Genomic DNA, 21398 nt, shown 5'->3' on the forward strand with positions numbered 1-21398 from the left:
ATTTTTATGCAATAATGATTTGATGTTTTTTATAAAACTATTATCGTAGTCTCTACAGTCAATAGAAAAGTTTATGGCTTTAGCAGTTTGTGCAAGGTAAGCTTTCCTGCTTAAGAAGTCAGGATTAGAGTCCAGAAATTCGCAATTGGGGAAGCTTCCGCATACTGTTTTAAAAGTGCTGTTTATCATGTTTTCATTAAGGTGAGAGCTTTTGAAGACTCCTAGTACAATAACTGAGCAGTTTTGACATAATTTCAAGGCAAAGCAAAGTTCTGCGGTTAGTCTCGTAGGATTTGTGTCGTTTTCTCCCAAACATAGCACCACTAAGTCTTCATGCTTAAAATTGATAGCTCTCATAGATCGCACAATTTCATCGGATTTTGCATTCGGTTTAATAAATGAGAATATCTGGTAGTCTTTGTATGGTGAGTCTTCTCTATCTATTGATATTGCTTTCGCTAGTCCTCTACATTGTTGAGAACCGAAAAAGTATATCTTGCTTTTTGAGTCCGGTTGTGTCATGTTTGATTGATTTAGGGTTTCAGAAACTGCGCTATTTGACTCTTGACGTCCATCAACCAAATCTTGTATCTTTGCGCTGGTAGAGTTTGTAGAGTTGTCCGATATTAGACTCGTATTTTTAGATTGGTCCTCCACGTCGATGGTAAAATCTAGTTTCCTCTTATTTATACGATTCTTACGGGATTTTTTTCCTGATTTTTTTGTTGTGCTTATCTTGTCATTGCAGATTTTCTTTAAAGTGTTTATTTTAGATTCATTACATTTAGTCTTGTTTCGTAGTTCGGTGTTTTCTAGAGTTAACCTGTCAACCTCTGCGTTTGCGCTTTTTAATTGCGTTTGTAAATCGTTTATTTGCTGTCTTAGTTCCTGAACTTCTGATGGGCCTCCATCAGTAGATAAATCGGGCAGACTTGTAGTTTCGAAGTCTGACTCACAAGTGGCGCAGCTTGTCTCGCTATCACTCGGTGTCTGAACCTTTCTATTATTATTTTTATAAGTTGCACAGTCGTCACGTCGGCCATGTGAGTTACTGTTACTGGAAGCTCCTTGGGAAAGACATGCGATGCATATGTATTTTTCTTTGTGTTCTTTTGTCATAAGACAATACCGTTTGTCGGATACATTCTGGCAGTCTAGGCAATATGACTGTTTGCAGCTTTTACATAAAAGTGACTCATTTTTCTTTAGTAGCATTTTGCTGCATTTGTGGCATGATGTGTTTGCATAATTTCTTTGCCGTTTATCCATGTCCTTTTATTAATAAAATAAAATTTATGTTTGCGTGCCCTCTAGTGGCGGTTTTGATTCCAATCACCTGTATATTCAATTTAGTGCCCTCTAGTGGTGAGTAGCAAGATTACTTAATCACCTATTGATTATATGCCAGGTTCACTAATTACAACCTTAGTAAAGCAGCTAGTTTAGTAGTTCTGCGTTCTTCTACTAGATGTCACTGAGTTGTGTTATTTATAAAAATTTGAATATTAGGATTCGTTAAGTCCAAAGGTCATTTGTATTGTACACAGGTTTTTGTAAAAATTCTTGGTGTTTATATGCGAAATTGATCACTTTGAGAATTTAACTGAATTTACCTTGTGAGTTATAATATTGTCACTTTACACTATTGTTGATATTATATGTGTTTATAATTCGGATAATCGAAAAGTTATCAGTATATCCTTTTATAGCACTTTTTAACACTTTTATAAGTATATACACTGAGATAACACTATCACTTATTATTTGGTCTATCCTGAGTATTTCAATATAATTTTTTATTGATTCTATTAACTTTTACTTTGTAAACATTTAAAATTACGTGGAGTTAATGTTACTCGTGACACTAGCGCCCTCTGCCCCTTGATATTGAGTGATATTTTTGTTTCGTTATCAATATTTGTTATTCCTTATCAAAAATAGAGGGGTGGTATGGTTTGTTTGAGTGTAACCTAACTAAGTTTTTGGAGAACTAAGGTAACCGACATTGCACCCTCAAGCCCGCAGGACCAACGACAGGTGTCTGAATGAGGAAGGCCTATGTCAATTGGAAGACGCTGATCTCCAGTAGTGAACGATTACGGACTGATGATGATGTCTTTTGACTATTAAGCAGGTGGACGGCTAATCTTTGACCGTCAAAATAACTTTAAAAGCAATTTTGAATATGTATTATGTAATCAGTATTACCTCTATTTTCTCCCTCTGCTTGGCTATTTCCTGCTCAACTTCTACTTTCTTCTGTTCCAGAATCTTCTCTTGCTCTTCGCGCCATTTCTCTGTCAAAGAACAACGTTATTAGTTAGGTTAGGTTATAGGTCAGGTAGATACGATGAACTCTATCAAAGCCTATCTGGTTGAAATTATAGATGGCAGCACTACGCTACGCTTAAGTATATTCATATTCATAGGTCTTATCACAATGAAGATGTTGCGGACGCATGGCGCATTGGCAACGTATTCTCCATTATAAATTCCTGATGATGCCATGATGACACGTACGTCTTCTCACATAAATGTCTAGTCACGCACTTAAGAGAGGAGGGGTGACGGCCGGTACACTACAATACATAAAGGCGTCCACGTTGTTTTACGCGGAAATCTTGGCTCAACGCATTCGCTGCACGTCGTTGCGAATTCATTGCGCGACCGCTCCGCATACAAAACGCTCGCAATTTGGCAGTGTGTTACGGCCCTTAATATTATACCTATCTCCCTCCTCGTCTCTCCCTGTATACACGTGCATGTACCTATCTCCCTCCTCGTCTCTCTCTGTATACACGTGCATGTACCTATCTCCCTCCTCGTCTCTCTCTCTCTCTCGCACAGGCCTGCGGCGGCGCGCTCGCTCTCCGCTCGCATTTCAGCGGCCAAGCGCGTGCGCTGCGAGCGGTACGTCGCTTCGAGTTCGAGGATCTGTTTCTCCATTCTGAAATTTACAATAGAATACATTAGAGACCGTTTCACCGAATAATACATATTATTATCTGTGAAAACCCTTATTAGGTACATTAGGCTAGTCCTTCTTTGTTTCAGCTGTCTCAATAGATGAAACCCTCTATAATAGGTTTGCTTGTATGAAAATTAATATTTACTGAGATAGAGATAGTAAACGGAAAAGCGAACCGAACCGACGTAATTTCGAAAAGCCGAGCGCCTAAATTGTATTAAAATCTCGCTTGGCCAGAAAATTAAAAGCAACGATCATACAATCGTCTCCCAAGCGTAGAGGTTACGGCCTCCTACTGCAGTTGCAACTCAGCTCGAGTGACTCACTCGCGACTCACCTGCCGCTAGCGAGCTGCCTCTCCTTCACCAGGCCGCCTCCCGCTCCTCCTCCAGCTCTCTCCTCCACTCCTCCAGCTCGAGTGACTCACTCGCGACTCACCTGCCGCTAGCGAGCTGCCTCTCCTTCACCAGGGCTGCCTCCCGCTCCTCCTCCAATTCCCTCCTCAACTCCTCCAAAGCTGCTGAATGCTTGGACTGGATGCGGCCTAGTGTTTCTGCGTGCGCCATCTTGAGGTCGGTGATTTCTTTCTGTTGTCGGTCGGCCATCTCGCGTAGTTCGCCCTCTAGGCCTTTTACTGTTAGCTCCTGGTGGAAAAAGATTGTGGTCATAGAAATGTTGCAATTGGCAAACCCAGGCTTGCTGCTCCAGTTTACTCGGGAGCTAGGCTGGTTGAGCTGAAATTAAGGGGATATGTACATAGATTCCACTCGAGAGAGCCACGTACAGGAGCTTCACGCCCTCTCTGAATAGAATAGAATAGCCTTGACCTTATAGCCGGTAGTGGCTGGATGAGGAAGGAGTAAGTCAGGGTGCTGTGGTGCTCCTTAAGAGAGGCCCATGTCCAGCAGTGGATGATTGCGGGTTGATGATGAAAATATTTAAGAAACAGTTTTGTAAAGTTACATTTGCGTGTAATGAATGATGATAGGTGATTGCTTGACTGTGATGGCTGACGAATTGTGATTCAATGAATGATTTATGATTACGAAAGAAAAGTTACATACTGAATACAGCAATATTACCTTGATTTTTTCAGCTTTCTGACGCACCCATCTTTGCCTGGCAACCTGTAATTTATAATAAAATAATGCGATGAAAAAATAACAATACTAAAAATTATGAGTGCATAATAGTTATGAAAGACATTGGAGCGTAAAAAAATATGATGACTGATTCTTTGTCGAAAGTGACTGTTCCCAGCATAAGACTAAGGGTGCTTCTAATATGACACCGCGGCTATGCAAACGCGAAACACCCTCCGGCTAGATGGGGTGACGACTTGCGAAAGGTGGCTGGTTATGATAGGATGCGGAAAGCTATATCGAAAGGATCGCATCCAGTGGCGTGCTTTGGGAGAGGCCTACGTCCAGCAGTGGACTGCAATAGGCTGATGATGATGATGATGATGATGATGTATAACCTGTTGCTGCGCCTGCATCTTGTCTACTTTTTATCTATTGTATACTCACCGGACGAAATGAAAGCAAACGCCTAAATTCTTCCGAGTATAGCTACTGTCTACATGATGCTGCAAAAAACCTATCTAACCATTATCGGAGCACCCTGTACAACCTGTTGCTGCGCCTGCATCTGGTCCCGCTGCGCGCGCAGCTCGAGCTGGTGCCGCTGCTCCAGGGTCTGCGCGGCGCCTCCACTTCTCCTCCATACCGAGACGTGAGTCCACTAGTTGCTCTATGCGATGTTCGAGAATGTTCTTGCAGTGATATCAGTGTAATATCTCTTCCATCGAGCAACGTGAGTCCACTAGTTGCTCTATACGATGTTCGAGAACCTTCTTGTGGTGATATCAGTGTAATATTCTCCTCCATACCGAGACGTGAGTCCACTAGTTGCTCTATACGATGTTCCAGAAACTTCTTGCAGTGATATCAGTGTAATGATGACCATGCTTAAACCACTGCGGCCATTTTGATGAATTTTGGAGAGGGTATGGATTGTACGCTTGCGGAGGTTCCGGGATACTTTTTATCTTACTTACTTGGCGAAGGTAAAAGAAAACGCCAAAATGCTTCTGAGCATTGACTGCTGTCTTACTGTCTGACTGGTATACGAGTTTTGCAGCATAAAAACTGTGGCATGGAAGACGCTACAATAATCGTATACCAGTATCGGAGCAACCTGTATGACCATTATACTATTTAATAGAGCACCCTGTATAACCTGTTGCTGCGCCTGCATCTGGTCCCGCTGCGCGCGCAGCTCGAGCTGGTGCCGCTGCTCCAGGGTCTGCGCGGCGCCTCCACTTCTCCTCCATACCGAGACGTGAGTCCACTAGTTGCTCTATGCGATGTTCGAGAATGTTCTTGCAGTGATATCAGTGTAATATCTCTTCCATCGAGCAACGTGAGTCCACTAGTTGCTCTATACGATGTTCGAGAACCTTCTTGCAGTGATATCAGTGTAATATTCTCCTCCATACCGAGACGTGAGTCCACTAGTTGCTCTATACGATGTTCCAGAAACTTCTTGCAGTGATATCAGTGTAATGATGACCATGCTTAAACCACTGCGGCCATTTTGATGAATTTTGGAGAGGGTATGGATTGTACGCTTGCGGAGGTTCCGGGATACTTTTTATCTTACTTACTTGGCGAAGGTAAAAGAAAACGCCAAAATGCTTCTGAGCATTGACTGCTGTCTTACTGTCTGACTGGTATACGAGTTTTGCAGCATAAAAACTGTGGCATGGAAGACGCTACAATAATCGTATACCAGTATCGGAGCAACCTGTATGACCATTATACTATTTAATAGAGCACCCTGTATAACCTGTTGCTGCGCCTGCATCTGGTCCCGCTGCGCGCGCAGCTCGAGCTGGTGCCGCTGCTCCAGGGTCTGCGCGGCGCCTCCACTTCTCCTCCATGGCGCGACGCGAGTCCACTAGTTGCTCGATACGATGTTCGAGAATGTTCTTGCAGTGATATCAGTTTAATATTCTCCTCCATACCGAGACGTGAGTCCACTAGTTGCTTTATACGATGATCGAGAATGTTCTTGCAGTGTATTAGTGTAATGGTGGTAGTGCTTAAACTACTAAGGCAATTTTGATGAATTTTGGAGAGGGTATGGATTGAAACCTTGCGGAGGATCCGGGATACTTATTATCTATTTATACTCACCGGAAGAAAAGAAAGCAGACGCCGAAATTTCACCAGTTGCTCGATGCGATGTTTGAGAAACTTCTTGCAGTGATATCAGTGTAATAGTAGTAGTAGTGCTTAAAGTATTGGATCAAATTTTATGAACTTTGTAGAGGGTATATGGACTATGGATTGAACTCTTGCGGAGGATCTGGGATAGTTTTTACCTATTTATACTCACCTGGCAAAGATGAAAGAAGATGCCAAAATTCTCCCGAGTATGACTGTGTCATGGAAGATGCTGATAAATCACGACGTTATTCTTCGAAAGGTGACTGTCTCATGGAACTTGCTGCAAAAAGCGTAACCTATTTTGCAACACCCTATATAACCTGTTGCTGCGCCTGCATCTTGTCCCGCTGCGCGCGCAGCTCGAGCTGGTGCCTCTCATCCAAGGTCTGTGCGGCTCTCCTCCACTTCTCCTCCATGGCTCGCCTCTCATCCACTAGTTGTTCTATGCGGTGGTTTAGGGTCTTCTTGTCGTTGATTAGCTGTGGGTGGGTGGTGGTGGCGTTTATGAGAGTGTAGAGAAGCGTAGGAAATAACAGTCTATAGTGGCGAATGGTAATTTATTGAATTTACCATTTGACACAATAATGAAATGTATTTGACAATGTGGACACTAAGGGCCCACAGGATTTAATTTTTTATTTTATTTTTGGTGCAAATATAAATGTGACTTGGATGTTCAGTTTTAAAGCAGGTCTATCATGTGCAAGATGTGCGTATTTTTTTGCCATCATTTGTTTAATTGAATCCCAACCACCGTAGCCCATTATCAAAGACAACTAGTTACCTGATCTATGAAGTTCTGGTGCCTCTTGACGGCCTCCTCGCAGTCCTGCTTCACTTTGTTGATGCTGCGGTGCGACTGCTTCTCCAGGTTGCTCACTTTGTTGAACATCTGCAAGATTAATTTAGATAAATAACACGCAAGTTACAATCACGACTGTAAAAAGTGCGTTGTTAACTTTTTAATGTTTTTAACTTAGAGTCTTGGATAAAGAATAAGTACAGATTACAGACTGCTGTCATGCGTATCACATAAAGTGCAAGCGCATCTAGGCAATGTTTTTGAAACGTCATAAATCATGTCTAAATGGAGCCAAGAAATGGATATGTTTGACCTGATGATGTTCATCATCATCATCATCAGCCTTCTATCGCCCACTGTTGGGTATAGGCCTCCTTATTTGTACGCCAATTCTTCCGGTCCTGTGCCGCTCTGATCCACTGCTTCCCTGCAATCTTGCAGATGTCATCGGACCATCTAGCAGGTGGTCTGCCAACCGCTCTTCGTCCGTCTCTAGGCCACCATTCTGTGACCGCCTTTGTCCACCTTCCGTCCTCCCGACGAGCCAAGTGTCCCGCCCACTCCCATTTCAGTTCGGCGACCCGCATACCGACGTCGAACACTTTGGTCCTTTTGCGGATCACCACGTTGGGAATACGGTCTCTAAGCGAAATGCCTAACATGGCTCGCTCCATAGCTCTCTGTGCAACTCTGATTCGGTGCACAGTTTCCTTGGTCAGCGTCCATGTTTCGGCACCGTATGTTAGTGTGGGCAAGACACATTGGTTAAACACCTTGGTCTTCAGGCATTGTGGGATCTTAGACTTCAGGACATCATCTAGTTTTGAAAAGGCGGCCCATCCCAGTTGAATCCGCCTCGTGATCTCTTTGACCTGTGATTCTCGGCCAAAGGATAAACAATGTCCAAGATAAGTGTATTCATTCACCACCTCCAGTTTATGGTTTCCAACAGTAATGTTGGAAACTTCGGTGGGAATGCTGGACATGACCTTAGTCTTGGACATATTCATCCTCAGGCCAACCTTCAGGGATGCTTCATGCAGTTCTGCGAGCATACACTGTAGATCCGAGGCGTCTTCAGCCAGAATGATGATGTCATCAGCAAACCGCAGGTGCGACAAGCGTCTGCCATTTATGTTGACTCCTCTCTCATCCCAGTTAAGAGTCTTCATTACATCTTCCAGTACATTTGTGAAGAGCTTGGGTGAGAGAGTGTCTCCTTGGCGAACACCCCGTTTGATCTGAACGGGGCTGGTAAGATTGTGCATGCGCACCTGCATAGTGGCGGATCCATATAACTCCCGGAGCGTGTCAATGTATCGCTTGTCGATGTTGCAACGATGGAGAGACTGGAACACGGCCCAGTGCTCGATGCTGTCAAACGCCTTCTCATAGTCGACGAATGCGCAGCATAATGGCCGATTGTATTCCCTACATTTCTCCATCAGTTGCTTGACAGCGTGGATGTGGTCGATGGTGGAATATCCGCTCCGGAAGCCAGCTTGTTCAACAGGTTGGTATTCGTCAAACAAGCGAGACAGTCGGTTACAAATGACTTTGGCGTACAATTTATATACCTGTGATAGGAGGCTGATGGGTCTGTAGTTCTCGAGTTTTGCTTGGTCACCCTTTTTATGTAGGATCGTGACTACTGCGTTCTTCCAAGCCTCAGGTGTGATGGATGTTTTGAGGATAATATTGAAGAGCCCTGCGAGAACCTTTAACAACGGAGTGCCACCTGCTTGTAGCATTTCTACATATATTCCGTCTTCACCAGACGCCTGATGTTACATTATGTGTGTTCAAGACTGTTTAGATTAGTTGATTGATTTAATTGTTTATAATTATTTGTTTGTTTAAGTTTAATAAAGTTTATTTGGTTATGTTTATAGGTAGGTAAAGATCTAACATAGTTATTGTTTGTAGTAGGTATAATATCTGGTAATAGTTTTAATAGTTTGTAAATATACCTAGTATAAGTTGTTTATTAATAAATAAACTATGAGGCTTGTTAGGCGCGATAATAGATAGTACCAATGAGGGCGCTTATGGTGCAAAGCGCTCTGATTGGTCGACGCATTTCTTGCCCCGCCTCCCACCGCCCGCGCGGCGGAGAGCGCATTTAAATATAGGCGGTCCGGGCCGCCTCGATCATTCCGCTCGCAGCCTCCAAGAAGAAAAGAAGCCTCCTAATAATAGAAGAAAAAAGCCTTCTCATTTCAAGCACCTGCCCTGCCCTACAATAGGAAGAAAGAAGAATCCCTGCTTGCTCTTCGATCAGCTTCACTCACATTTTCACAAACGATTTTAATGTGACGTGCTAGATCGAAGGGGTGCGTCACATTTTCTGGTCCATTCGAGCGCCGGATTGGAGATCAAGCATGGTGAACACAAGAAGCGCCTCCAAGTCAGCCTCGGTAGCCGGTGCCACGGACAGCACCGGTACTGAGGCCACCGCGACGACGGCAACCACGAGCAGCGGGGATACCTACACGTCGACGGGAGCATCCACGGACACATCGAACGAAGCATCAAGCACTGCGGCCGCCTCAGAAGTCACGGCGCCCGCCTCCGCTACAGCCCGTGTCCCTGCCCCCGCGCCCCCCGCGCCTACCCCTGCGACGCCGAAGCCCGTCAAGCCGCACACGCCACGTCGCGCATGTTCAAATGCGTCTTCAAAGGGTCGCCGCCGGGAGTTGCTGAAGGCCAAGGAAGAGCTTCTGAAGAAACAAATGGAGTTAGCCGCCGTACGTGTGGCCATGCTGGAAGAAGAAACGGACGATGAAGAAGAAGAAGAAGACGACACCTCCACCATAAGGGGTGTCCGCATGTCCGAGTGGGTACAACAAAGTACTCTCGCGCTGACCATGCAACCACATCACGCCGTGCCGAGAGAAGACGCCGGAGCGACAGCGGGCCTCCCACGCCGGACATCGATGCCAGAGCCGCGCATCGAAGCCAGTCCACCGGGAGCCGCACTGGAGAACGCCGCGCCGCCGTCTGCACGTCGTGAGCCGTGTCCCATGGGTGCCGATGAGCCGAGAGTACAGCTGCCACCGAACCCGTACACGTCAGAGCCGCACGTGTACGAGCCGCCGCGTCCGGTGCAGCATCGCTACGACCCACGACCGAGCGCCTTCGACTACAAGGAGCTAGCCGAAGCCATCGCCCTCGCTGCACGTGCGCTGCCGTCGCCGCCTCAACATGTCGCCGCGCCGCGCCATGTCAACGAGCTACCAACGTTCAGCGGGGCATCGAGTGATTGGCTGCCATTCAAGGCGGCCTATGAAGAATCTGCGCAGTCCCTCACGGAGCAAGAAAACCTGTCTCGACTGCGCAGAGCCATCAAAGGAGCAGCGAAGGAGGCCGTCCACTGCCTGTTCATCGGGACGCCCTCTACGAGAGAAGTGATGGAGCTGCTGTCTGCGCAATTCGGGAGGCCGGACGCACTCATCAGTCACGAGATGGAGAAGCTGCGCAGACTACCGAAGATCGTCGACACTCCGAAGGCCATCTGCGACTTCGCCGCGACAATGACCAACGCAACGGCCACAGTGGTGGCATTGAAGAAGGAGCAGTACCTACACAATGCGGAGATCGTCAACAACGTCGTGGAAAAGCTGCCGGCCACACTGCGCAACGAGTGCTACACCTACATCACCGAGCAGCCTGAAGACATCCCCGACCTAGTGAAGCTGACGCAGTTCGCCAAGCGGGCCGCGGCACGGTGCAGCCGCTTCGCGCCCATGGACATGGCAGCGAGTGACCGGCGGGAGCCCGCGCCAAGGAAGACTGCGCGCACGTACCACGTCGACACAACTACAGCTGCGAAGCCTGCGTGCCCCATCTGCGGCGAGAAGCATGAAGCTGCCGCCTGTCCGACACTGAAGCGAGCCGAAGTACCTGCGAGGTGGGACATAGCGAAGAAATACAAACTATGTTTCCGCTGCATGAAGATCCGCAAGTACCGACACTCCTGCAAGCCGAAGCAGTGCGACAAGGACGGGTGTACCTACATGCACCATCCGCTGCTGCATGGCGGTACCTACGCATCGACCGCCAGTACGCAAGTCGTCCAAGAATCTGAAGCGGTAACAACAGCGCGAGAAGAAAGAAGTGCAACGGGGCTCCTGAAGATACTACAAGTACGAGTCACCGGGCCAAAGGGGTCGCTCGACACCTACGCGCTACTAGACGACGGGTCGACGTGCACACTCATCGAGTCAGCAGTCGCACAGCAAATCGGAGCAACGGGACCGCCGTCACCCTTTTACATAGAAGGGGTGTCGGGCATGAAGATCGACGCCAGTGAGTCGCGCCGAGTCAACTTGAAGATCTGCGGGCGTAACACGAGCGAAGTCGACATCTGCGCGCGCACAGTGCCGGACATCGGTGTCTCGCCTCAGACGGTGCCTGCGGGGATCATCGAGAGCTGCCCACACCTGCAGGACATCAAAGAAGACATCCTCTACGAGCGAGGCGCCGCCACCATCCTGCTCGGGCAAGATAACTGGGAGTTGCTGCTCACGCACGCTTTCAAGTCGGGCGCGCGCGGACAACCTGTGGCGTCACTCACGACGCTCGGGTGGGTGCTACACGGCGTGCAGTACCGACAGCCGGCAGTGCAGCGCGTGCACCACCTCACGGTGCAGCCGCTTCAAGAAGAGACAATGGAAAAAATTATGCGGGACCACTTCGCACTCGAGTCGCTGTGCGTCGACAAGAAGAAATCATACACAGAGGCCGAGCGACGCGCGCTTACGCAGCTAGAAGAAAACACGCGCGCACTACCGGCGGGAGGCTACGAAACATGCCTCCTGTGGAAGGAAGACGACCCTCGGCCACCCGACAACTACTCGAGTACAATGAAACGACTCGAGTTACTCGAGAGGAAGCTGGACAAGAACGAAGCTATGAAGACGCGGTACAACGCACAGATGCAGGTGCTGCTCGACAGCGGCTACGCTGAGGAGGCGCCGCGTGAGAAAAACGAGAAGATCTGGTACCTGCCTCACTTCGCTGTCATCAACCCTCAGAAGCCGGAGAAACTGAGGATCGTCCACGACGCCGCCGCTCGAACGAGAGGGACAAGTCTCAACGACATGCTGCTGCCCGGCCCAGACCTCCTGCAGTCACTCCCGGGGGTCCTCATGCGGTTCCGGCAACATGCAGTGGCGGTGAGCGCGGACATAAAAGATATGTTCATGCGCGTTCACATCCGAGAAGAAGATCGCGACATGCAGCGCTTCCTATGGAGGGGAGATCGACGCGCCGGCCCGCCTACCGAGTATCGCATGAAGAGCGTTATATTCGGTGCGACTTCATCACCGTGTACGGCTATTTACGTGAAAAATAGCAACGCCGAGCGCTACAAGGACATCTACCCGGAGGCAGCCGAGGCCGTGGTGAGAAATCACTACGTGGACGACTACCTGGCGAGCTACGAAACAGAATAAGAGGCGGTGCGCATCTCCACTGAAGTCAACAAGATACATCACTTCGCGAACTACGACCTGCAGAAGTGGACGTCGAACAGCCGCATCGTGCTCGCTCAGCTGTCGTCATCTGAAGCTGAAGACCCTAGACTGCTGCAACTGGACCCGGGGAAGCTGCTGGGCATGGTGTGGCACCCGGAGGACGACACACTCTCCTTCAACTTGAACAAACATCGCATCCCCGAGGCAATACTGAGCGGCGAGCGCACACCTACGAAGAGAGAAGCGCTGCGGACAGTCATGTCGATCTACGACCCGCTCGGACTCGCCACGCCAGTCACCGTGCAAGCGAAGCGCATCCTGCAGGACGTCTGGCGCTCCGGCATCGACTGGGACGCGCAACTCGAAGACAACGAAGCTCGAGCATGGAGGAGCTGGATTGAGCACGCGCAACAGCTGCCGCGCCTCGCCGTGCCGCGCTGCTACACCTCATACAGCGGCGCGGCCACCCGCGAGCCCCACGTCTTCGTCGACGCAAGTTCGTCTGCATATGCTGCTGTCGTCTACTGGAGGGTCATCGATCAAGAGGGAAACACACACCTGTCACTCGTCAGCGGAAAAGCAAGAGTCGCACAGCTCAACAAGGTGGTCTCCATCCCGCGACTCGAACTGCAAGCGGCCGTGCTGGGATGCCGCCTCGCACAAGCCGCCATCGAAGAACACGACTTGAAGCCGAGTCGTCGAGTGTACTGGTCGGACTCAAGAACAGTACTCACGTGGCTACGAAATGGCCCACGTACCTACAAGCCGTTCGTAGCACACCGCGTAGCCGAGATAAGCGACACTACGAAAACAAAGGAGTGGCGCTGGGTACCTACAAAGGAGAACACAGCCGACGACGCAACACGCGACACGCCCCCGGACTTCAACTCAAGTCACCGGTGGTACCGCGGCCCCGCCTTCCTATACCTACCGGAGGAGCACTGGCCGCGAGAAGAGAAAATCGTCGAAGAAGACACGGGGGAAGAGCGAACACTCGTCACTGTCGCCGCCACACGCTTGTCTGAGGCCCTGCCAGACATAACTCGCTTCAGTAACTTTATGCGAGTTATTCGAGCGACGGCACGGGTACTACAATTCATCGAGCTACTACGTGCGAAGAAACAAACAGTGCTGCATAAGCGCACTAAGAAGAATGAAGAGGCCGACCCTGCGTGGACGAGTACTACGCCGAGAACAGCTACGCGGGCCGCTACGCCCGCCGTGAAGACAGCTGTGCGGAAGTACCTACTTCTCAGCGCTCGGCACATGCACCGCGCGCGTCAACTGTGGCTACGCTCGCAACAACAAGAAAACTTCGCTGAAGAAATAGCTGCGCTACAGAAAAGCGTCGCTATACCTACTACGAGTCGACTGCACAACTTATCAGTCATACTCGACGAAGAGAAGATCATCAGACTACGTTCAAGAATAGCGACTGCCGCCGACATCACCCCATCGCAACGTGAACCGGCAGTACTCGACGGCAATCATCGGTGGACCCGACTGTACATCGCTTGGGTACACAAACAGCTTCACCACGGCGGGTTCGAGACAACTGCGAATGAAGTCCGGCAACACTACTGGGTGCTGAGACTACGACACGCCGTGCGCAGCGAAGTGAAGCAATGCCTGGCCTGCCGCATACGGAAGGCCACACCTGCGCAGCCATCGACGGGCAACCATCCACATACACGGCTCGCGCATCATCAGAGGCCGTTCACCTACACCGGACTCGACTACTTTGGCCCTCTCATGGTCACTGTGGGTCGTACGAAGCAGAAGAGGTACGGCGTGCTGTTCACGTGCCTCACCACTCGAGCAGTACACCTCGAGGTCGCCGGCAGCCTGAGCACGGACTCGGCTATCATGGCGCTGCGACGGTTCATCGCGCGGCACAACTGTCCCTCCGAGCTTCACTCCGACAACGGGACCAACCTGCGGGGCGCCGACGTCGAGTTGAAGAAAGCAGCGCTGGCGGCCATGGAGGAGGAGGCGTCGGTACGCTTCATCCAGTGGCGGTACATCCCTCCGAGCGCGCCATTCATGGGAGGCGCGTGGGAACGGCTGGTGCGGAGCGTCAAGAACGCGCTGCAAGTCACACTGCACGAGCGCGCGCCGAAAGAAGAGGTCCTCGCTACACTACTGGTCGAGGCGGAGCACACCATCAACAGTCGGCCACTCACCCACGTGTCGACCTCTGCAGACGACGAGGAAGCCCTCACGCCGAACCACTTCCTGCTGGGCGCGCCGTCACGAGTGCCGCTGCCGGGAGCCTTCACCGAGGACGACGAGGCCGGCCGCAAGGACTGGAGGAAGAGTCAACGCCTGGCAGACATGTTCTGGGCGCGCTGGGTACGAGAATACCTACCGGAGCTGCAACACCGGCGGGAGCCCCGAGCCACCAACGGGGCCATCAAGAAGGACGACCTCGTGCTCATCGCGGACGGGACTCTACCAAGGAACTGCTGGCCACGTGAAGGCTCCCGGCAGCGGCACTCGTGACGGCGCGCCCAGCAGGAAGTGGTTCGGCGTGAGGGCTTCCTCGTCGTCTGCAGAGGTCGACACGTGGGTGAGTGGCCGACTGTTGATGGTGTGCTCCGCCTCGACCAGTAGTGTAGCGAGGACCTCTTCTTTCGGCGCGCGCTCGTGCAGTGTGACTTGCAGCGCGTTCTTGACGCTCCGCACCAGCCGTTCCCACGCGCCTCCCATGAATGGCGCGCTCGGAGGGATGTACCGCCACTGGATGAAGCGTACCGACGCCTCCTCCTCCATGGCCGCCAGCGCTGCTTTCTTCAACTCGACGTCGGCGCCCCGCAGGTTGGTCCCGTTGTCGGAGTGAAGCTCGGAGGGACAGTTGTGCCGCGCGATGAACCGTCGCAGCGCCATGATAGCCGAGTCCGTGCTCAGGCTGCCGGCGACCTCGAGGTGTACTGCTCGAGTGGTGAGGCACGTGAACAGCACGCCGTACCTCTTCTGCTTCGTACGACCCACAGTGACCATGAGAGGGCCAAAGTAGTCGAGTCCGGTGTAGGTGAACGGCCTCTGATGATGCGCGAGCCGTGTATGTGGATGGTTGCCCGTCGACGGCTGCGCAGGTGTGGCCTTCCGTATGCGGCAGGCCAGGCATTGCTTCACTTCGCTGCGCACGGCGTGTCGTAGTCTCAGCACCCAGTAGTGTTGCCGGACTTCATTCGCAGTTGTCTCGAACCCGCCGTGGTGAAGCTGTTTGTGTACCCAAGCGATGTACAGTCGGGTCCACCGATGATTGCCGTCGAGTACTGCCGGTTCACGTTGCGATGGGGTGATGTCGGCGGCAGTCGCTATTCTTGAACGTAGTCTGATGATCTTCTCTTCGTCGAGTATGACTGATAAGTTGTGCAGTCGACTCGTAGTAGGTATAGCGACGCTTTTCTGTAGCGCAGCTATTTCTTCAGCGAAGTTTTCTTGTTGTTGCGAGCGTAGCCACAGTTGACGCGCGCGGTGCATGTGCCGAGCGCTGAGAAGTAGGTACTTCCGCACAGCTGTCTTCACGGCGGGCGTAGCGGCCCGCGTAGCTGTTCTGGAGGAAGAGTCAACGCCTGGCAGACATGTTCTGGGCGCGCTGGGTACGAGAATACCTACCGGAGCTGCAACACCGGCGGGAGCCCCGAGCCACCAACGGGGCCATCAAGAAGGACGACCTCGTGCTCATCGCGGACGGGACTCTACCAAGGAACTGCTGGCCACGCGGAGTCGTCGTGTCTACCTACCCCGGTCCAGACGGCGAGGTGCGAGCAGTCGACGTGCGCACCAACAGAGGGGTACTCCGGCGGCCTACGAAGAAATTGGTCATCCTGCCAGTCAACACTTGAACACGCAAGATTCCAGCTACAAGAGCTGCGGCGGGAGAGATGTTCAAGACTGTTTAGATTAGTTGATTGATTTAATTGTTTATAATTATTTGTTTGTTTAAGTTTAATAAAGTTTATTTGGTTATGTTTATAGGTAGGTAAAGATCTAACATAGTTATTGTTTGTAGTAGGTATAATATCTGGTAATAGTTTTAATAGTTTGTAAATATACCTAGTATAAGTTGTTTATTAATAAATAAACTATGAGGCTTGTTAGGCGCGATAATAGATAGTACCAATGAGGGCGCTTATGGTGCAAAGCGCTCTGATTGGTCGACGCATTTCTTGCCCCGCCTCCCACCGCCCGCGCGGCGGAGAGCGCATTTAAATATAGGCGGTCCGGGCCGCCTCGATCATTCCGCTCGCAGCCTCCAAGAAGAAAAGAAGCCTCCTAATAATAGAAGAAAAAAGCCTTCTCATTTCAAGCACCTGCCCTGCCCTACAATAGGAAGAAAGAAGAATCCCTGCTTGCTCTTCGATCAGCTTCACTCACATTTTCACAAACGATTTTAATGTGACGTGCTAGATCGAAGGGGTGCGTCACAATGTGCGTCTTAAAACTGGCGAAAAGGGAGTTAACTTCTAGATTCTAGGTACTAAGCAGTTTTAATAATATGAATTATGGTGACAAGAATAGAATAGAATAGAATATTGCTTTATTGAACACCACATAAATCAGACATACAAAAAACATACTTATAGACTAGAACTAATGTACAATAGGCGGCCTTATCGCTGAGAGCAATCTCTTACAGGCAACCTTATATGTTGCGGAAACAAAGTGACAAATTAGAGAGCGGTGTACCAATAATAACAAAATAATAATAATTTGACAAGCATTTTGTAATACCTATCTCTTTTTCGGAAAAACGTATTTGAGAAAAAGTCAGGATTTTATCACAACATGTACCTACTAAATAGCCTTAATATAAAGTAATAAGGTATAGGACCTGTTCCTTGTGGTTGGCGAGGCTCTCCTGCAGCAACGCGTCCAGTCTGTGTTGTCAGTATGTGTCGGTGTGTCGTGTTCACCTGCTGCTTGTGTTGTCAGTGTGTGTCGGTGTGTCGTGTTCACCTGCTGCTTGTGTTGGCAGTGTGTGTCGGTGTGTCGTGTTCACCTGTTCCTTGTGGTTGGCGAGGCTCTCCTGCAGCAGCGCGACGCAGCAGCCGCGCTCATCGAGCTGCAGCAGCGCCGTCACCAGCCGCTGCGCCAGCTCCGTCGCCGGCAGCTTGAGCAGAGCTTCCAGTCTGTGGGGAGACGGATGATGATGATGATGATGATGGATGAAGAAGATAAATGATGATGCCTTTTTAGAACCGTAGGAATGTAGAAAGAATGCTTTAAAGCGTTGTTTCATGCATATTTTGAAAGCCCTCAAGAGAGCTGAATTGTGTTAGACTTCTGTATACGGCCTAACCTCCTGACTATTAGTAAAAATGTCAGACTCAGGAATGTTCATTCACTTTATGTCCTACATTTAGTCACTAAGGGGTCCGGAGGCTAAGTCTAACGTATCATTTCTCACACGGAGACATTCGACTCTAAACTATAGGCATAGTAAAAGAAAAATAGAATTCATGAGCACGAAAATTTAGGTATGTTTAGTCGTGCTAGTCACCCAACGCGAGAAGAATGCATCACAACTTACTTAGGAATGGTCTGTGGCGTAGTGGTTGTGACTCCTGATAGAGCGTCGTTCGCACTTTCCTCAACCTTTTCCAGAAATTCGAATATTTCCCTGAAACAAAAATATGCCTTTTAATTACATCATCTATTTAACTTTCAACTTCTGAATTTATTATTTCAGAATTGTTTACTACTTACGCAAAGTTATCTTTGGGAGTGTTGCATTTTTCTTCTTCTTTAGACCTTGGCGTTTCATTGTCGGTCTTCACAACACTGGTTACTGGATGATCGCCAAAACTTTCAATATCTTTTAACATCGAATAAATATCTAGAACCGTGGAGCCAGAATTCAGCTCTTTAACTTTAGGCTTATCTTCATTTGTAGCTTCATTTTGTGAATCAGAATTAGATTCTGTTATTTTTTGGTTGTTGTCAGTAACTTTTTCTGTTGATTTAGTTTCTGGGTTGTCTGAGACTGCAATAGGTTCACGAGATTCCTCTATATCTAAAATACTTGGCGAAGGAGCTGATATGGACATCCAGGATTCTATATCTTTATCATTCTGTACACTATCAAGTCTTGCACTAAGTGGTAGTTTAGGAGTAACTGCTGGTACGATAGGGCGACTCGGAATCGTGTTTCTTATTGGACTGGATAATGCACTTTTTACTGCAGCACTTTTTATGTTATTTTTATTATTCAAACCTTGTTTACGGTCTATTCCATTTTCTACACTTACATCAGTATTGTTAATTTTCTTCTCAAACTTTTTGAATTGCTTACAAACGTAATCTTTGGTGTATTCCCCTGATTTAACTTTTAAGTAGTTTTGGATCAATTCTTCAGTTGACACTTTTGATATGTCGTTTTTAGTATTTTCGTCGGGCTTAGGATGAACAGGTAATGGGTCGGTGTTGGATGAGCTTGCCTGTGAATTCTCATTAGAATCTGTTTTATTGTCACTGAAATTAGAATGTTGATCAAACATTTTGTCAATGTTCAAAGGAGTTGGTGATATGGAGTCTGTCTTGATATCTTTGAGCGTAAGCTCGTGTAAATTGTTAATAGCCTCTATTTCCTTCTTGTAATCTTCAATAACTCTAGAAGTGTAGGTTTTAGTGTTACTGTGAAGCAAATAGGAGGGATATTCAACTACATTATCTTCTTCATCACTTTTAACTACAGAAATAGATTCATTTGCTCCCGGAATATTCAAGATCTCAGTCTTCTTTGGTGAGTTATTTGGAGGTACCGCAATATGTCCTTCTTTCTTTAGGAAAAAGTCTTTGTACAAGAGGCGACTGTGGTTCATGGGTTCAGTCCATGATTTTTGTTGTGGAAATGTGTTCAAATGTTTTTCCTCATTAGCTTCACTTACAGGAATTGATTCCAAGCTTTTAGGTTGAAGAGTATTCATTTTAGATTTTTTATAAATAGTGTTTTTACTTTGTAGAGAATACCTACGTCTAGGTGGTTTCTCGTCATTAGTGCCGCCACTGTCGGTGTATCCTGAATCTTTGGACGAAGTGTCGTGATGTACCACAGTGCTGGACATTTTATACGATGGAATAGATGCACTTTTAAAATCATCATAAAAGCTAGTATAAGTTCTGGGACCCTCATCATTGTTAGTAATTTTTGCATAATCACCATGACTTCCATTAACGACATAGGTGGCTCTGCCAGTATCATCACCATTCTCTTTATGATCTTCCAGCGAATTTTCGGGGGACAGACTGGAGGCATTCTGTGAAGGCACACTTTCTATGTCTTGTGTGGACTCCTCTTCCACTAATGACAACTGTTGTTTGGTCACATTGAGGTGTCGGGAATATGTTTCAATGGCATCTTCCACTTCTGACTGTAGGCCTCCCTGTCCAAAAGACACGCGGCCAGCCAGTGACTCTTCACTTATTTTCTTATTATTATTATCTATAGGAAGGTAGTAAGATTCATAGGAGCGACTCATATAGGAAGGCGAGGGTGTACGGTCTTGGAATAAGTTTTTGTTTCTAACTGTATTCTCATCTAATGAGAGTCTTCTTTCGATTTTAACTTCAAGACCAAATACATTGTTTGTATTCTTAGGTTCCATATTATTATTCTCCATTGCTTTTTTACCTTTCCTGGCTATATTTCTGTACTTAATAAAGTTCTTGCAATTAGAGTTTTTACCTTTAGGTGACTGTGCTCTAGCTTTAATCTTTGTTCCAAGACTTATGAAGGTATCTTCTGAGCCATGGTCAGATGTGTTGCATATTTCCCGATTTCGAGTTTTTATTTCACAACTTTTAGTATCCCTCAGTAAATCTGCTGTTGGAGCCATAATTTTAATATTGTTTGGTGAATCTGTAAAAAAGTTGTCAGAACTTTTTATACAAACATAGTAATTTTCGTTTTTTTTAATAATTTAAAATTATAGAATAAAAGTAGAACAATACGATTCAAGTTTACTGGCCACAGAAATAGCTAATCCATGTGCTAATCATTTAGCATTCTCACCAATCTGGTCACTTGCAATGCTAGCAGTGCATAGTGAAATTATGCAGTTAACTTACTATTCAGCGAGTGCAGCAACTCTGCACTGAAAGACTTCAAGAAAGTTCTAGTAGACGGCACATGCTCCTTGGCATCAGCTGAAAATGGCCTTCTGTGCCGCTCTTGGATATCCTGCAATAATAACCACATAATATAATAACTATGAACCATCATAATATAAGTAACATCAACTTGGCTTACTGTATGATACAAATTACATGGAACTCAGATCACACATTGTCATTTAATGTAAACTATTTAAACAACATCACAATTCATATAAAGTAGTTCCTTGCAGGCTTCTTAGAAGAGGAGAATCGTTGCAAGCACTTTTCGCAAGTGTTCATCATAATCACAATAACTAAGTCGAAATTGCCTAGATGTTTAGTGTCCTATCCCTTACTATGGCTGAGAGTGAACAACAGCTACGTTGAAGCAAAAGTTTCAGATTTAACATAACAATTAAAATATATTGTTAAAGAGCAGTAATTACCGGAGTTATACTAGAGTTCTGCATGGCGGACCGCGGTCTGTTGCGGATGTTCTTCTTGTCATCTTTCTTCTTGCACCGGTACGAGAGGTTCACGGGCGACCCCATCAGCCGCAGGTTGTTCGATAGGTTATCCTTCGACATTGCGTTCATGAAAACATTTTGTAATCACAAAAATAATGTAAGTTTGAGTTACTATCGGAGAACAAAATGTTTGTTGTTTTGTTGTCATTATCCGAGATACGGTTGCTAGGCAACAGGCCAATGATGAATGAATGAATGTCTCTCTCTCATTCACGAATCACAGTGACAAATGACCTCCTCTTTAATGAAAATACATAGAAAACTAGAATTCTTTGATAAATATATGTC

The 21398-nt window shown here is 47.7% G+C and overlaps 1 protein-coding gene across 1 annotated transcript in view; it reads right to left on the minus strand.

The window, feature by feature from the left end:
- LOC105398510 (centrosomal protein of 131 kDa) overlaps positions 1–21280 on the minus strand; it is a 36701-nt gene extending 15421 nt beyond the window's left edge. Inside the window, exons 1-11 of the mRNA XM_048622480.1 lie at positions 21030–21280; positions 20557–20668; positions 18196–20347; positions 18020–18109; positions 17489–17618; positions 6986–7093; positions 6522–6680; positions 4051–4095; positions 3407–3612; positions 2811–2947; positions 2209–2297 (exon numbers count right to left, since the gene is read on the minus strand). Coding sequence (XP_048478437.1) covers positions 2209–2297; positions 2811–2947; positions 3407–3612; positions 4051–4095; positions 6522–6680; positions 6986–7093; positions 17489–17618; positions 18020–18109; positions 18196–20347; positions 20557–20668; positions 21030–21179 — 3378 coding nt within the window. The 5' untranslated portion in view covers positions 21180–21280. The remainder of the gene's footprint in view (positions 1–2208; positions 2298–2810; positions 2948–3406; positions 3613–4050; positions 4096–6521; positions 6681–6985; positions 7094–17488; positions 17619–18019; positions 18110–18195; positions 20348–20556; positions 20669–21029) is intronic.
- Between the last annotated feature and the right edge of the window lie 118 nt (positions 21281–21398).

This window comes from Plutella xylostella, chromosome 8, assembly GCF_932276165.1.
Source record: "Plutella xylostella chromosome 8, ilPluXylo3.1, whole genome shotgun sequence".
NCBI lineage: Eukaryota > Metazoa > Arthropoda > Insecta > Lepidoptera > Plutellidae > Plutella > Plutella xylostella.